Source organism: Eumetopias jubatus, unplaced genomic scaffold, assembly GCF_037043125.1.
Source record: "Eumetopias jubatus isolate StellerSeaLion01/CBP00866 unplaced genomic scaffold, mEumJub1_p1.0 scaffold_10, whole genome shotgun sequence".
Taxonomy (NCBI): Eukaryota; Metazoa; Chordata; class Mammalia; order Carnivora; family Otariidae; genus Eumetopias; species Eumetopias jubatus.
Window position 1 is genome coordinate 52,250,538 of NW_028274816.1, and position 14,020 is coordinate 52,264,557.

At 56.2% G+C, this 14,020-nt stretch overlaps 1 protein-coding gene across 1 annotated transcript; it reads left to right on the forward strand.

Moving 5' to 3' along the window:
* The first annotated feature begins 3,378 nt into the window (after positions 1-3,378).
* CYP2S1 (cytochrome P450 family 2 subfamily S member 1) lies at positions 3,379-12,550 on the forward strand. Its single transcript, XM_088027616.1, is given in 13 exon segments — positions 3,379-3,478; positions 3,481-3,545; positions 4,729-4,897; positions 6,916-7,069; positions 7,462-7,585; positions 7,587-7,625; positions 7,737-7,767; positions 7,770-7,915; positions 8,801-8,942; positions 10,242-10,429; positions 12,131-12,272; positions 12,368-12,513; positions 12,515-12,550. Coding segments are annotated over 13 exon segments (1,482 nt in total).
* The last annotated feature ends 1,470 nt before the right edge of the window (positions 12,551-14,020 follow it).

A 14,020-nucleotide genomic window follows, 5' to 3' on the forward strand; every position in this document is an offset into this window, starting at 1 on the left:
GAAAAGAAGAACCTTGCCCGTGGATACTATGGAGGGAGAAAGGAAGGCTTGGCTCCTCCCCACCTCAGTAGCCCAGCCAATGACAGACAGTCACAACCAGCCAATGAGAAGCCACTCTACTTCCAACTCCCAGTGTGCTCCAATGGACTTTTTGTTTAAACAGCCTTTCCGACGCCCCCACCCCTTCCTCTATAAAAAAGCATACCTCCAGCTATGTTCCCTGGATTTGCCTATCTGTGGTTTTGCCATAGCCTGCTTTCCCTGTATTGCAATTCTCTGCTGTCCCCAAAGAAACCCATATTTTGCTAGTAAAATACTTGGCAGTTTTATTTTTAAGGTTGACGTTTGTAATCTAAGTCATCTTATAACATTAGACTCCTAGAACCTTGGCAATCTTCTAATTTCTCTCCTAGGCCAGAGCTGCGTCCCTCAAAATGTAGCCACCGCGTTCCCTGAGGTCTCCTCTGGTCTTGATTCTAGCCTCTCGCATCCAAGGGGTGTGCCCTGAAACCGGGGAAGAGGAGGTGGGGAGGCTGGCCTACACTTTGTTGCTACAGAGTAGGTGCCAGTTCTCATTTCCTCCTTTGCCTTGTTCTGGAGAGTTCCGGGAGGTCCCCAAACGAATCTCTACCCTTTCTGTCCACTGGGGCTTTAGTCCTGGGACAGCCAACCGGCATCTCAAACTTAATGAAACCAAATGAGAATTCCTGATTCCCTGACCTCCCGCAAAACCTGCTCCATCAGCTTCTCACGGGTTCCTCAATCTCCTTTCTAGCCTCTAGAAGAGGCATCACCATCTTTCTACTTGCCCAGGGCAACAAATCTAGGAGTAGGAGTAAAAAAATTTGTTTCACTAGAAAACATCCTCCTGGGTTATCAGATTCTGGTCTTGTTTCCTGTCTCATGCAGTAGTCTCTTCTCTCCCCTGTAATAGCCTTCTAGCAAAAAATCTCTCCTTACCTGACACCAGAACTGTTTGTATTTGACAGGTTGACCTTGATTTCTTCCTTTGCTGTCAAACCCAATTTGACAGCAAATCCTGCAGGCTCTACCTCCATAGACATCCCAAATTTATCCATTTCTTTCCCTCTCCCCACTGCCGCCTACCTGGCTCCAAGCCACGGGTATCACTTGCCTGGACCTTGCTTACCCTAGGTTCTTGGCTTTTTCTTCACTTGCTCCCCGGTCCACCTGCTGCCCTAGTCATCCACAATTCATTCACCAGAGGGTAGCCAAAAAGATCTCTTTCAATGCGAAGGGAAGGAATGCCTGGGTGGCTCAGTCGGTTAAGCGTCTGCCTTCCGCTCAGTTCATGATCTCAGAGTCCTGGAATCAAGTCCTGCATCGGGTTCCTTGCTCAGTGGGGAGCCTACTTCCCCCTGCTTGTGCTCTCTCTCTCTCGCTTGTTCTCTCTCTCTGACAAATAAATAAATAAAATCTTTAAAAAAATAAATTCAAAGAAAAAACTAATCTGGGAGGGGGCAGGCATTGATCGGTGCTGGGGGCGGGTAGGGGGGTTTGACTGAGAAAGGGTATGGGGAGATTTCTGGAAAGACGGTAACTGTATCCTAATAGGAGTTGGGGTCACATAGACGTATGCAGTTGTTGAAATGCATCTTGGGGCACCTGGGTGGCTCAGTCGTTAAGTGTCTTCGGCTCAGATCATGATCCCAGAGTCCTGGAATCGAGCCCCACATCTGGCTCCCTGCTCAGTGGGAAGCCTGCTTCTCCCTCTCCAACTCCCCTTGCTTGTGTTCCCTCTCTCGCTGTGTCTCTCTCTGTCAAATAAATAAATAAAATCTTTTTAAAAATGCATCTTAAGCGCACTTAAGATTTGTGCATTTCACCGTATGTAAATTTACCTGAGGTGGGGGGAAATGCCCTGTAAACAAATACTGAACTCTAGCAAATGATGCATGCTGTTGTGCTTAAGAGTGAAGTGTCCTGGCATCTGCAACTGTCTAAAATGCATCCAAATAATAATAATAATAATATGGATGGATGCAGCAAGATGAATAGGTAAGCGTCACAGCAAGGATAGTAACATGTTATTGGTGGAATCTAGGTGGTGAATATACAGGTGTCTACTGCATGTTTGAAAGTTTTCATAATAAAATGTTTAATGAAAGTAGAAAGGAAACTAAGTAACTATTCTGCTGAAAACTCCCACACCTGTTTCCTTTTGCAGGAGAAATACAATGCTGATTGTTTTCCAGGTCCCTGCATACCTCCCCGCTGACTTCATCTCCTACATTCAATCTTCGATGCAACAAATATTTACTGAGCACCTACTGTGTGCGCAGCACTGCTCTAGACACTGGGGCTAGAGCTTTGTACCAAACAGCATGGACCTAACATTGTAACTGTCTTCCTCAACAGAGTTCATTGCCCTGGCAAACCTTTGAACAATTTGAGATTATCTTAATTTATGACTTCATTTGCATGTCAATACGAGCTCAGGGAAGGCAGGGCCCACCTCTCTTACTCAAACCTGTATCTCCAGGTCTAGACAATCTTGTTTATAGTTGGACCTCCATAAAGGCTAGTTGAAAGACTATTAGCTAACATTTACTTGATAACTCGTTATCTACGCACCTGGCCCTGTTTGAAGTTGTTTGCACATGAACCCATTAATCCTGAAAACTAACCCCATTTTACAAGAGTTAACAGAGGCACCCAGAAGCTGGGCCGTGAACTCAAGCAGTCTGGCTTCAGACATCATGTTCCCAACCACTACAGGAAACTGCTAAGTGAAGGAATGATTCAATCATTCGGCATGGCCCGAGTTCAAATCCCAGCTCTGCTGCTCATTAGCCGCGTGGCCCGGAGCCAACCGATTTATCTCCCTGAACCTCAAGATTCTTTCTTGTTAAAGGTCAAGTCCTCCTCCTAGTTCATGGCGAGGATGAAGGATGCTGGAGGAAATTGGCTCAAAGACGCGCACACGCCGAACTCACACCCCGACAGCCGTGAGCAGGGAGGTGGGAGCTGGGGAGGGCGGCGCCGGGTCACCGCTCCAGGCACGGGGTGTGGCCTCCTGGAGGCAGTCTCCGGCTTCCAGGTTCCTCCAGTGTGCTCACGCCCTACCTGGGGCTCCAGGCGCTGTCTCCGCCCCCCGAACCTGGGTGATCCGGTAGACAGCCGAGCGACAGCAGGTCCCCAGGCAGGCGGCCGTGGTGGTCTGCGGGAAAGAAATCCGGCGGCGGGGAAAGAATCCTGCCTGTAGGTAGCGGGAGGGGCTGGAGGCCCCGCCCCCCTCCCCTCCGCCCCCCTCCCCTCCGCCAGATTTCATCCAGAAGTAGCCGCCGGGCTCCCGGCCCCGACCCGCCCAGCCGCGTGGAGCGTCTGGGAACCGCGCGGAGGAGCCGACCCGCGGCGATGGAGGCGGCCGGGACCTGGACGGGGCCGCTGGTGCTGCGGCTGTTCTTGGTGCTGAAGCTGGCGCTGCCCCGGACCCGAGGCCACCTGCCCCCGGGCCCACGCCGCTGCCGCTGCTGGGGAACCTCCTGCAGCTCCGGCCCCGGGCGCTGTACTCGGGGCTCTTGCGGGTGAGGGCCCGCGGGGACGCCCTGTGCTGGGGGGTGGGGCAGGGCCAGGGTGGGCGCGGGGGATGCCCAGGGAGAGAAAGCAGAGCGCCAGGATACAGAGGCCCTGGGGTATCCTAGAGGAGGCAGGCCAAGGGTGCAAGGGCAGAGGGGCTAGGGGCGTTCTGGGGTAGGGCGGGAGCAGGACTCCAGAGCTGAGAAGGTCCAGTGGAACGGGGTGGGGGTGGGAGGGTCTGGGGAGAGAGGACCCCGGTGTGCTGGACTCGGGCTAGGAGGGGCAGAGACTTCTGCCCGCGGCATCCTGGAGAGGATGAGAGCAGGGAAGGAAGCAGGATCCGGTGGCAGGGGTACCGGGCAGAGGGGCCCACAGAACCCGGGGAAGGTGCTGGAAGGAGGGGATTAAAGCCAGAGGCAGGAGCCCTCCCGCAGAAGAGAAGCTGATGCTGGGATGCTGGCGGGTTTATCCCCCGGGGAGAGGTAGCTGGGGAGAGGCAGAGAAGAAAAGCGGGAGGGGTCGCTGGCAGGAGGTGGAGGCTTGGCTGGAGGGTTCCAGGTATATGTCTGCAGAATCCGGCCGCCGGAGTTCTGTGGAGCTCAGCTAGGAGGGAGCTGGAAGTCCCCGGGGCAGCAGGGAAAGAAGACAGGAAGGAAGGCTGAGTTCTAACCTTTGGGGCAGGAGGGGGAGGAAGAGGCCAGAGGTTCTCTGTCGAAAGGAGTCTGGGGGACTTCAGGACATGGGGAGGGGGTGGGGGTCTCAGGGAAAGATGGAGCAGGTGCCCAGCAGTAGCTGCTCCAGAACTTGAGGGTTTAGCCGAGTGATAGAAAAGGGTGGCTGGTTTTGGGGTGGGGGAAGAGCTGAGGAATTGGGAGAGGACAAAGTCTCAGCTACCCATTTTTGCTGCCATATATCCGAGTTGGGGGTTAGGGGTGGTTCTCAGTTGCCCCAGGGTCCAAACTTGGGGCTCTGTAGGAGGTAAGGGGTTGGGGACTCTATGGGGAAGGGAAGTGGGAGACTGGTGCAGAAAGAGAGCTGAACCTCCCAAGGGGGTTATTTCTGTCTGGGGGCGGGGGGAGGGGTTCCTCTTAGGTGCCTCGTCCAGTGACAGGGCCATGATGGGGACACCTAGACCGAAAGAGGCAATAGCCTGCCGCACAGCACGCGCCCCTTCTCCCCCGCTGCCCCCGGCTGAGTAAGAAGTACGGACCAGTGTTCACCGTGTACCTGGGATCCTGGCGGCGCGTGCTGGGCCCGGTCGGGCACGAGGCTGTGCGGGAGGCCCTGGGAGGTCAGGCTGAGGAGTTCAGTGGGCGGGGGATGTTGGCGACGCTGGACGGGACCTTTGACGGCCACAGTGAGTCATGAGCAGAGCTGGGGACTGCTGGCTCCTTCACTCAGAGCCTGCCACCGCTTACCAGTGTGACTTTTGTGCATGGCTCAGTGTCTCTGGGCCTGTTTTCCCCATCCATCAAGTGGGGTGATAATAATGCTTATTACACAGAGTCATCTTGAGGATTCAATGAGGCCTGGGTGAGGTGTCGTGGTGTTCTCGCTGCTCCAGGTGAAGCCCCCAGGCCTGGGAGGAACAGGGAGAGCTTTCTACGCACTGGGAATGGATGGAACCACTTAATGTGTACAAACTATTCTCTGCTAAGCCCGAAAGTAGAAGCCTGGTGTTGGGAGCCCTGTCGGGGCCCAGCCATGACCCCGAGCTTGTTGGCAGTGGGGAGAAAGACCTATCACCAGGCTAGGACGGGGAAGGCAGAAGGGTCAGGGCCAGGCTAGGGGAAGTCCTGAACTGCTGGGACCAGAGGAGGTGTCTGACCCAGCCTGTTCTGTGGGAGATGTCCGGGAAGTCTTGAAAGACCATACAGGTTGCCTGGGCACTGACTCCTAGGATGAGCAGGAAGGGTGTTCCAGGCAGAGGAGTAAAAAAAGCATGGAGGGGAGAGAAGAAGCATTCATTCATTCAGTTGACAAATTTTTATCATGCCTGGCCCCATAGCGGTTACTGGGGACACAGAGGTGACCAAGACAGATGTGGTGTCCTGTCATACCATAGGAGAGATGGACGTGTCATGGGCCTGGAGGCAGGGAATAGAATTCTAAAATGAGAGGTACAGCGCTAAGAGCAGGACACAGGGGAACTGTACTGGCCCAGGTCAGGGGAGGGGAGGGAGAGAGGGAGGAATCAAGGAAGGCTTCTCGGAGGAGGTGACAATTGCAGTGAGACCTGAGGATGAATGGAGTTAGTTCAGCAAGGATGGAGAGGTGAGTCGGGGGGATCCTGAAACCACTGAGGAAGTGAGAGGCCAACGCAACTGTAGCAGGATGAGTAACGAAGCTGGAGAAGTGGGTCATGCAGGGCCTGAGTCACACCAGAGTGCTCAGCTTTGGGATTTTTCCGGGGGCTATAGATGGAAGCAGGGAAGACGTAAGTCAGAGCTAGAAGGATTCTCGGGTCGCTGTGCGGGAGCCCACGGAGGGGACTGTGCTGTTCTGGGGCTGAGGGTGTGGGGAAGGGAGGGGGTGGTTGGAAGAGGCATCCAGGGCTCTGGCCGGGGGCCAGGGGATGGTGGGCTGAGACAGGAAGGAGGTGAGCTGCTGAGGCCAGTTTGGGACATGGTGGGAGGCTGGGCAGGAGGCTTCCAGGAGGCCCCGAGGGGCCAGGTTTGTACATGTGAGACCCTGGGCTCAGAGAAGCAACGTTTTGTCCAGAGCAGAGCCTTAGCTAAAGGAGGAAAATGTCAGTTCCATCCTCCTCTCTCCTGGTTCAGCTTCCAAACGACATGGGGCAGGGAACCCAATAGTACTCTGTAAATGTTGGGAAGGAGGGAGGGAGGGAGGAAAAAGGAGAGGGAGGAAGGAAGGAACGGAGGAAGGAAGGAGGAGAGGAAGGAAGGACGGAGGGAGGGAGGGGGTGTCTGAAGAGCGAGAAGTTGGGGGGCGGCCGTTGGGGGGCGGCCGGCGGTGCTGAACTAACTCCATTCATCCATCTCCTTTCTGTGAAGGAGAAAATGAAGGAAGGAAGGAAGGAAGGAAGGAAGGAAGGAAGGAAGGGAGGGAGGGAGGGAGATGGATGGATGGATGGATGAAGGAAGGAAGGAAGAAGTCTTCACTCACCCGGGTTCATCACAGAACACAGGGAGCCTGGATAATCCCAGTTACCAGCTTCTCAGGAGAATGTCACCCTCTGCCCCAAGGCTAGGCATTTATGGAGCACCTACTGATTCCTCAACCCTGGGCTAGGCTGGAATGGACTCAGCACAGGGCCTGCAGAGTCCCCCTCCGGCACCTCCCTGGGAGGGAGGGAGTAGTCCCGGGGAATGGGGAGAGGGGCCAGTGCCTCCCTGAGTCTCGCCTTCTGCACAGGGGTTTTCTTCTCCAACGGGGAACGGTGGCAGCGGCTGCGGAGATTCACCCTGCTGGCCCTGAGGGACCTGGGCATGGAGAAGGGAGAAGGCAAGGAGCTGATGCAAGCAGAGGCTCAGAGTCTGGTGGAGACATTCCGGGGGACAGAAGGTCAGCAGGGTGGGGTGAGCCTGGGGTCCCCTGCGGCATGCCTGAGTGGGGGGAGTCGGGGCTGGGCTGAGGGCTCTGTTCACCCGCACCTCTGGCTCCTCCTCTACCTTCCCCATCTCTGTCCTCCTGTCTCCCCGGGGATCTCTGTGTCCCCAGTACTGTCACTTCACTCTTCCTGCTTCATTTCTTTCTTTCTTCTGTTTTTCTCTCCTGTGAAGGTCTATCTTTTGCCCAGTCTTTCCCAGTCTGTCTCACTTTCCATGTGTGTTTCTCTGTCTCTCCCTGTCTCTTTCGCATCTGTTTCTCCATCTGTCTTTCTTTCCCTGTCTGTCTCTCTGGATGCTGAGTCTGGCCCCCGCTCCAGCACGGCCCTCCCCCCTGCCCTCTCCCCCTCAGGATGGCCCTTTGACCCTCCCTGCTGCTGGCTCAGGCCACCTCCAACATCATCTGCTCCCTCACCTTCGGCCTCTGCTTCCCCTACGAGGATGAGGAGTTCCAGGCCGTGGCCCGGGCGGCTGGTGGCAGGCACCGTGCTAGGGGTCAGCTCCCCCTGGGGCTAGGTAAGTGGGCGGGACCCCTGTCCAGCCACCTTTTCCAGGTAACCCCCAGAGCACCCCTCCACACTGGTGCAGGGCCAGGCCCCATGGGAACAGCTGCCCTTCTCTCCGCAGACCTATGAGATGTTCTCCTGGCTCCTGAAGCCCTGCCGGACCCCCAAACAGAGCTCCTGGGCCACTTGAGCATCCTGGCCACCTTCGCCATCCAGCAGGTGCAGTGACACAAGGATATCCTGGACACCTCAGCCCCCCTGTGCGACATTGTGGATGCCTTCCTGCTGAAGATGGCAAAGGTAGGGGAAGGTCAGGGGTGGGGGGGGCCTCCTGAACGGGGCTGGTGGCCTGGCCAGCCCCTATTCAGGTATAGCTGGGAATCTGTCTGTTGTGTAGATGATCTCCAGAACTTTTCTCATCTGCTCAAACTGAAACTCTTGACTTGTTAAACAGCAGCTCCCCGGTCCCCCTCCCCAGCCCCTGGCAACCACCTTTCCGTCTCTATGAGTTTTCCAACTCTCGGAACCCCATATAAGTGGAATCCTACAGTATTTATCCTTTTGCAACTGGCTTATTTCACTTAGTGTGATGTCCTCAAGGTCCATCCGTGTCGTAGTGGGTGACGGCATTTCCTTCCTTTTTAATGCTAATCTTTATTCCACTACATGGATAGATCACATTTGGCTTATCCATTCATCCATCAGTGGACACTTGGGGTGCCTCCCCGTTTTGGCCGTTGTGAATAACGCTGCTGGGAACGTGGGTGTACAGATACCCCTTTGAGACCTTGCTTCCCGCTTGTTGGGGGACACGCCCAGAAATGGAATTGCTGGATCGTATGGTAATTCTATTTTAATTTGTTAAGGGACCTGATACCATTCTCCATAGCGGCTGCACCATATGACAGCCTCACCGATGGGGACAGGGCTTCCGTTTGTCCACATCCTAACCACATGTCATACTCTGTTTGTTTTTTAAAGTGGCCATGCTCTTTCATTTTCAAAAAACATTGCAGTCAAAGAGAACTAATATCAAGAGTCCACTTCCCCGCTTGCCCAAACATTTATACAAACCCCCTGATAAAGCTTGAACTTGCTCTGTCACACCCCAGGCTTGGCTGGGCTGCGCCTCTATTATTCCCCGCAGCCTGAGTTCTCTGAGCCCCTCTGCTTGGTTTCTCCCAGGAGGAGCAGGACCCAAGCACAGAACTGACTGACAAGAACTTGCTGATGACAGTCATTGATCTGCTGTTCGCTGGGACGGTCACGGTCAGCACCACGGTCCGCTAAACCCTCTTGCTTCTGCTGAAGTAACTTCAGGTCCAAGGTAGGAGGCTTTTGCACCAGCCAGCCCTGGGGACGGAAGTGAGGGCTCAAGAGGAGAATGTTCAGGAGAAAGGAGAGCCTGAGCCAGAGCCTGGAAGCGAGAATGAGCCCGGCATTGGGGGTGTCTGAAGAGCGAGAAGTTGGGGGGCGGCCGGTGGCAGCATGAGGCTCAGTGAAGTGAGAAATGGGGCAGGAGACCTCTCAGGGCCTTGTCGCCTTAGTGGTACCTTGTATGCCTGATCCTGAGCAATGGGGAGCCATGGAAGGATGCTGAGCAGGGGAGGGCAGGGTCAAATTAGCATTTTAGAAAAATCCTTTGGGCTGAAAGAGGTAAGGTGTGCAAGAGGATGCCGGGAGCCCCGGGAAGAAGACGGGATAGGGACCTGGGCAGGAGAGGACAGTCCTGGGCCAAGTGTGGGGAGGGAAGAGGGGCCGGGTGGGCAAGTAGAGCATGACCCAGGAGGCCCACGGGACGGGCAGATGAGGTCGGGGGGGGGGCCATGGGGCCACCCTGAGATGGGGACGGAAGGAATGAGGAGCTGTTTCAGGGGAAACACTGAGGCCAGTTTGGGACAAGTGTAAAGAGCCTGGGGCCACCTGCAGGGAGGCATCTAGGAGGCCACAAGACACCTAGTTCAGAACTGGAGATAAAAAACAAACTGGGGTACTTGCTCTCAGGGTCCTGAGTTCCAGCAGCATGTTGGGGATAGAGTTTTCTTAAAAGGGGGAGGACATCTAGCTAGCTCAGTTGATCAAGCATGTGACTCCTGATCTCAGGGTTGTGACTTTGAGCCCCACATTGGGTGTAGAGATTACTTAAAAAAAAAAAAGCTGGGGTCATCGGGGCCTAGGCAGGAAGTGAAGCTGCGGGAGGGTATCTGGCTGAGAGGCAGAGCAGGGCTTGAGCTCCAGGAAAGCCCAGGATTTTGGGGTCAGGCACCTGCATTAAATGCTGTCAAGCCAGTGGGGTGGGCTGACCTGGAAGATGGGGCTTAGGGTCTGGTGGCCTCCTAGGGGGAATGGCCTCCACTGTGACTTCAGCTCTCTGGGCCTCAGTTTCCTCATCTGGGAAATGGGGATGGATAATGGTACCCACCTCACAGGATTGCTGTGGGAATGCGCCCGGCAGGAGGGACATCAGGGACCCAGGCTCAGCGAAACCTGGGGGGACTCCTCCTCCCCTCCTGCCAGCGCCCCCCCCGCCAGGCACTGCCACTTTGAGAAGATGCAGGTTCCCAGGGTAGAGTCGCAGGGCCCCCACCCCACCTCTGACCTTCCGTTCCCCTCTTCCTGGGTGCAGAGCGTGTGCGGGAGGAGCTGACCCGGGAGCTGGGGGCCGGCCGCGCACCGGGCCCGGGGGACCGAGCCTACCTCCCCTACACCGACGCCGTTCTGCAGGAGGCGCAGCGGCTGCTGGCTCTGGTGCCCATGGGAGTGCCCCGCGCCCTCTCGAGGACCACCTGCTTCCGAGGGTGCACCCTGCCCCAGGTGGGCTTGCCCTCGGCCACGCCCAGCGGCTGTCTCCGCCTCCCGCCTGAGTCTGTGGCTGGGTGTCTGACTTGTTCTGATTATTGGTCTCTGTCTCTCCTCTCTGACATCTCCTCTTTCTCCGTGTCCCTCTCTCTGCACCTCTGTCCCGCTGTCTTTCTTTCTGTGTGCCTTTCTCCTGCCTTTGATTCTGTCTCTGGCCCTCAGTTTCCCCATCTGTCCAACGGATATCCTAATTCTACCTCCTTCCAAGGTGGCTGGGACAATCACATGCCAGAGTTGACAGGTGACACACAGCGAAGCAATTTGAGAACTGAGGGCAGAAGGATTCTCAAAATCAAACGAGTCTCTCCCCTTCCTTCCCTCCCTTCTTTCCGCCCCGCCCCCCGCTCCGGCCATCCATTAGAGAGCAACTCATCGCCAGCACCACCAGGGGGCGATGTCCTCCCGGAAACCCCAGGTGCCTTCCCGCAAGCGGCTCCCTCCTTGAGCTTCGTTGTAGAATCAGACCCATAGCAGTTATGATCTGGTCCTGGGGTTTCCTCGCTGGGATCTTGGGCAAATCACTTCACCCCCTGCATCTCCCTCTACCCCTCTTCTAAATCGGGAACAGTAGTAGTATTAACTTGGGATCTCAAGGAACCTGCGAGATAATGCTTGCAAAACACCGGCTCAGCTCTTGGTGCAGGGAGCTGGGGGTTCCCCCCGGGTTCCCAGCTCCTGGCAGCGGCAACCATTGCTAACTCAGTGACTGTCGCCACTCTTGATAATGATTACAGAACCACGGGCATCAATGACTTGAGCACTTGCTCTCCACGAGGTATTATTCTAAATGCTTCACGAACATAGTACCTTGTTTAATCTTTGGAGCAACCCTACACTATTATCATGCCCAATTTATAGATGAGGAAACTGGCCTTGAAGGCTGAGAAGACTTGCTGGGTTCGCCCAGCCTGCAATGGTAGAGGCAGGATTTACACCCAGGGCCTATGCTCTAGCCACAGCTGTCTGCCTTATTTTAATAGCCGTAGGATGACCCTGTCTTCTCCTGGAGCCCCCCCTGCCCTACCCAGCTCAGACCCTGCTAGCCACAGTCCCTGGCAAACTAGGTCCCTCTCCCTCGAATCTCCTCCACTGAACAGCCCTGGGATCACAGTCACTGACCTCGGCTGCCACTCAGGGACCCGGGCTGGGGAGCCTTCACGGACAGCCCTCACCTACCCACCCTTGGCTTTACCTCTGGAAGAGCCCAGTGGGAAAGAGCCAGACCCGGGCCATGTGGCTTAGGACAGCCACAGATGGATCACAACACAGTTTAAAAACAACATGTAAAAAGAACTAGCCCCCTCCCAGGTCCAGATGCTACGTTGGGCAAGTTGTGTAAGTTTGGGGGACCTCAGTTTTCCCACCTTTCAAATGGGAATCATGTTAGAAATGGCTTCGTAGACTTGTTAAAAAGATTTACTGAGTTTGAGGGCATGTTTGTGTGTGTGAGAGAGAGGGAGCAAGAAACATGTGCCTATTGCATAACAGAGAGTATATAGGAAATGCTTAATAAAGTGCCTGGCCCGTAATATGCCCTTGAAATACGCGGATGCCCACGGATGCCGTGGTGCTTTGTGAACTGATGTCCCTCTTGTGTTCTGCCCTCGGGCCTGGGTAGGGAAGAATATTTGTAATCTTATTATTGCTCCCCCTGAGGGCACTGAGGTCTTCCCCCTCCTCGGCTCTGTCCTGCGTGATCCTGAGGTCTTCGATCAGCCAGACGAATTCAATCCAGACTGATTCCTAGATGCGGACAGACGGTTCCAGAAGCAGGAGGCATTCTTGCCCTTCTCCTTAGGTACCTGCTGGGCCAGGCCCTGCTCACCTGCTGGTCCCTCCCCACGCCTGGGTGTGAGGAGGGCTGACCCAGTCCCATCTCCCTGTTCCCTCCAGGTAAGCGTGTCTGCCTCGGAGAGGGCCTGGCTCAGGCAGAACTCTTCCTCCTTCTCACCACCATCCTGCAGACCTTCTCCCTGGAGAGCCCCTGCCCGCCGGGGGCCCTGAGCATCCAGCCAGCTGTCAGCGGCCTTTTCAGCATCCCCCCCAGCCTTCCAGCTGCAAGTCTGGCCCCACTAACCTCCCCACCTGTGTGCACCAAACGAAGGAGGGAGGGAGCCGTGGGAGGGGGTGACCTCCTCCTGGAAGTGGGCGTGCACATGGTTATGTCCCCAGAGCCGGCAGCCACACTCGCACACCTGTAGCTGTTCTAGAGTCGGTCACGCAGACGCTCGGCCGACATGTCCCCAGGGCCCCGCTCACTCAGCCCAGGCAGCTGTTGAGACACGCAGCCACGAGGGCCACGAGGCAACTCTGCCACACAGGCTCTCTGGAGACACAGATTTAGCTCGTCTGGAATCACGATCACAGGCCCAGATAACACACCATCCCGTACACAACACAGCCCCCCTGGGTTCACAACCCACGTGTGGGAGTTCAGCCCCTTCCTTCACAAGCCACGGAAACGGCCACTGTGTTCAGGGCCCACGAGCCCTCTTCCTCCAGCCACCTGCCAGCTCTGGGAGCCCGGTGCAGAGGTGAACATGCCCCTTTCTGGGTCATGTCCCCACACAGAGAGAGACCGTCCCTGTCTTCAGCCCCAACGTGCCCTCTCTCGTGCAGCCACGCCACGGGCCAGGCACGTGACCATCGCCGTCCGCATGCCCCCAACCACCGAAACACGCAGCCAGCCCACACATGACACCGTCCCGCTCTCAAATATCCTCCCAGGGAGACACCCCATTCCTGGGGAAGGGGGGAGGGCACAGCCCCAGGCTCCTCCAGACTTTAAGCCCTCAAGGACAACCCTTTCCAAGCACCTTGATCCTCAAATTCTCCCAAAGATAAATATACATCCAGCGGGCAATTGTGCACACAGCCCTGGGAACCAAGTAAACTTGGACACACGGGACCCTCTGATCAGAAAAACACCTCCCCCTCCTGCTTACGTAACCATGTTACAAGTCTTCCCGGCCTGCCCCCCCTCCACACACACTCACTGACCCACCTCCCGTCCTCAAGTCCCAGTTAGACCTGGTGGAAGGGGCTAGATGACCAAGGAGGGACCCCATTCCAGCTCCCTGTGTCAGGCAAGAGGCCAGCTCTGACGTCCTTGTGACTCGAAGGTCCCCATTTTGCAATAAAAGCTCATTTCTGGCCCCCGGTCTGGCCCATGGCAGGGCCTGGTGTGCCTGTGACAGTGTCTGTCACTGTGAGTAAGGGGTGGGGATGGGGGGTCCGCCCCTCCCTCGAGGCTGGGCGGGAGCTAAAAATCAGGGCCCCCGCCCACCCTGGCTGTTGACATCAGTACCAGATGTGGAGGTGGGGGGAGGGGAGGCCTGTCCTGGGCCTCACTTCCGGTGAGGCTGATGTGGGGAGGTGGGTGTAGGCAGGGAGAAGGTAGCCGGCAGAGCTGCCGGCCTGGGGTGGGCTGGGGAAGGGGAGGAGGGTGCCCAGCCAGAGAAAGCCTGCAGGTGACGCTCCTGATCCAGGCCCTAGGAACTCTCTCAATCTGAAACTGCCGGAGCGCGATTCCTAACCCAGCTCTGT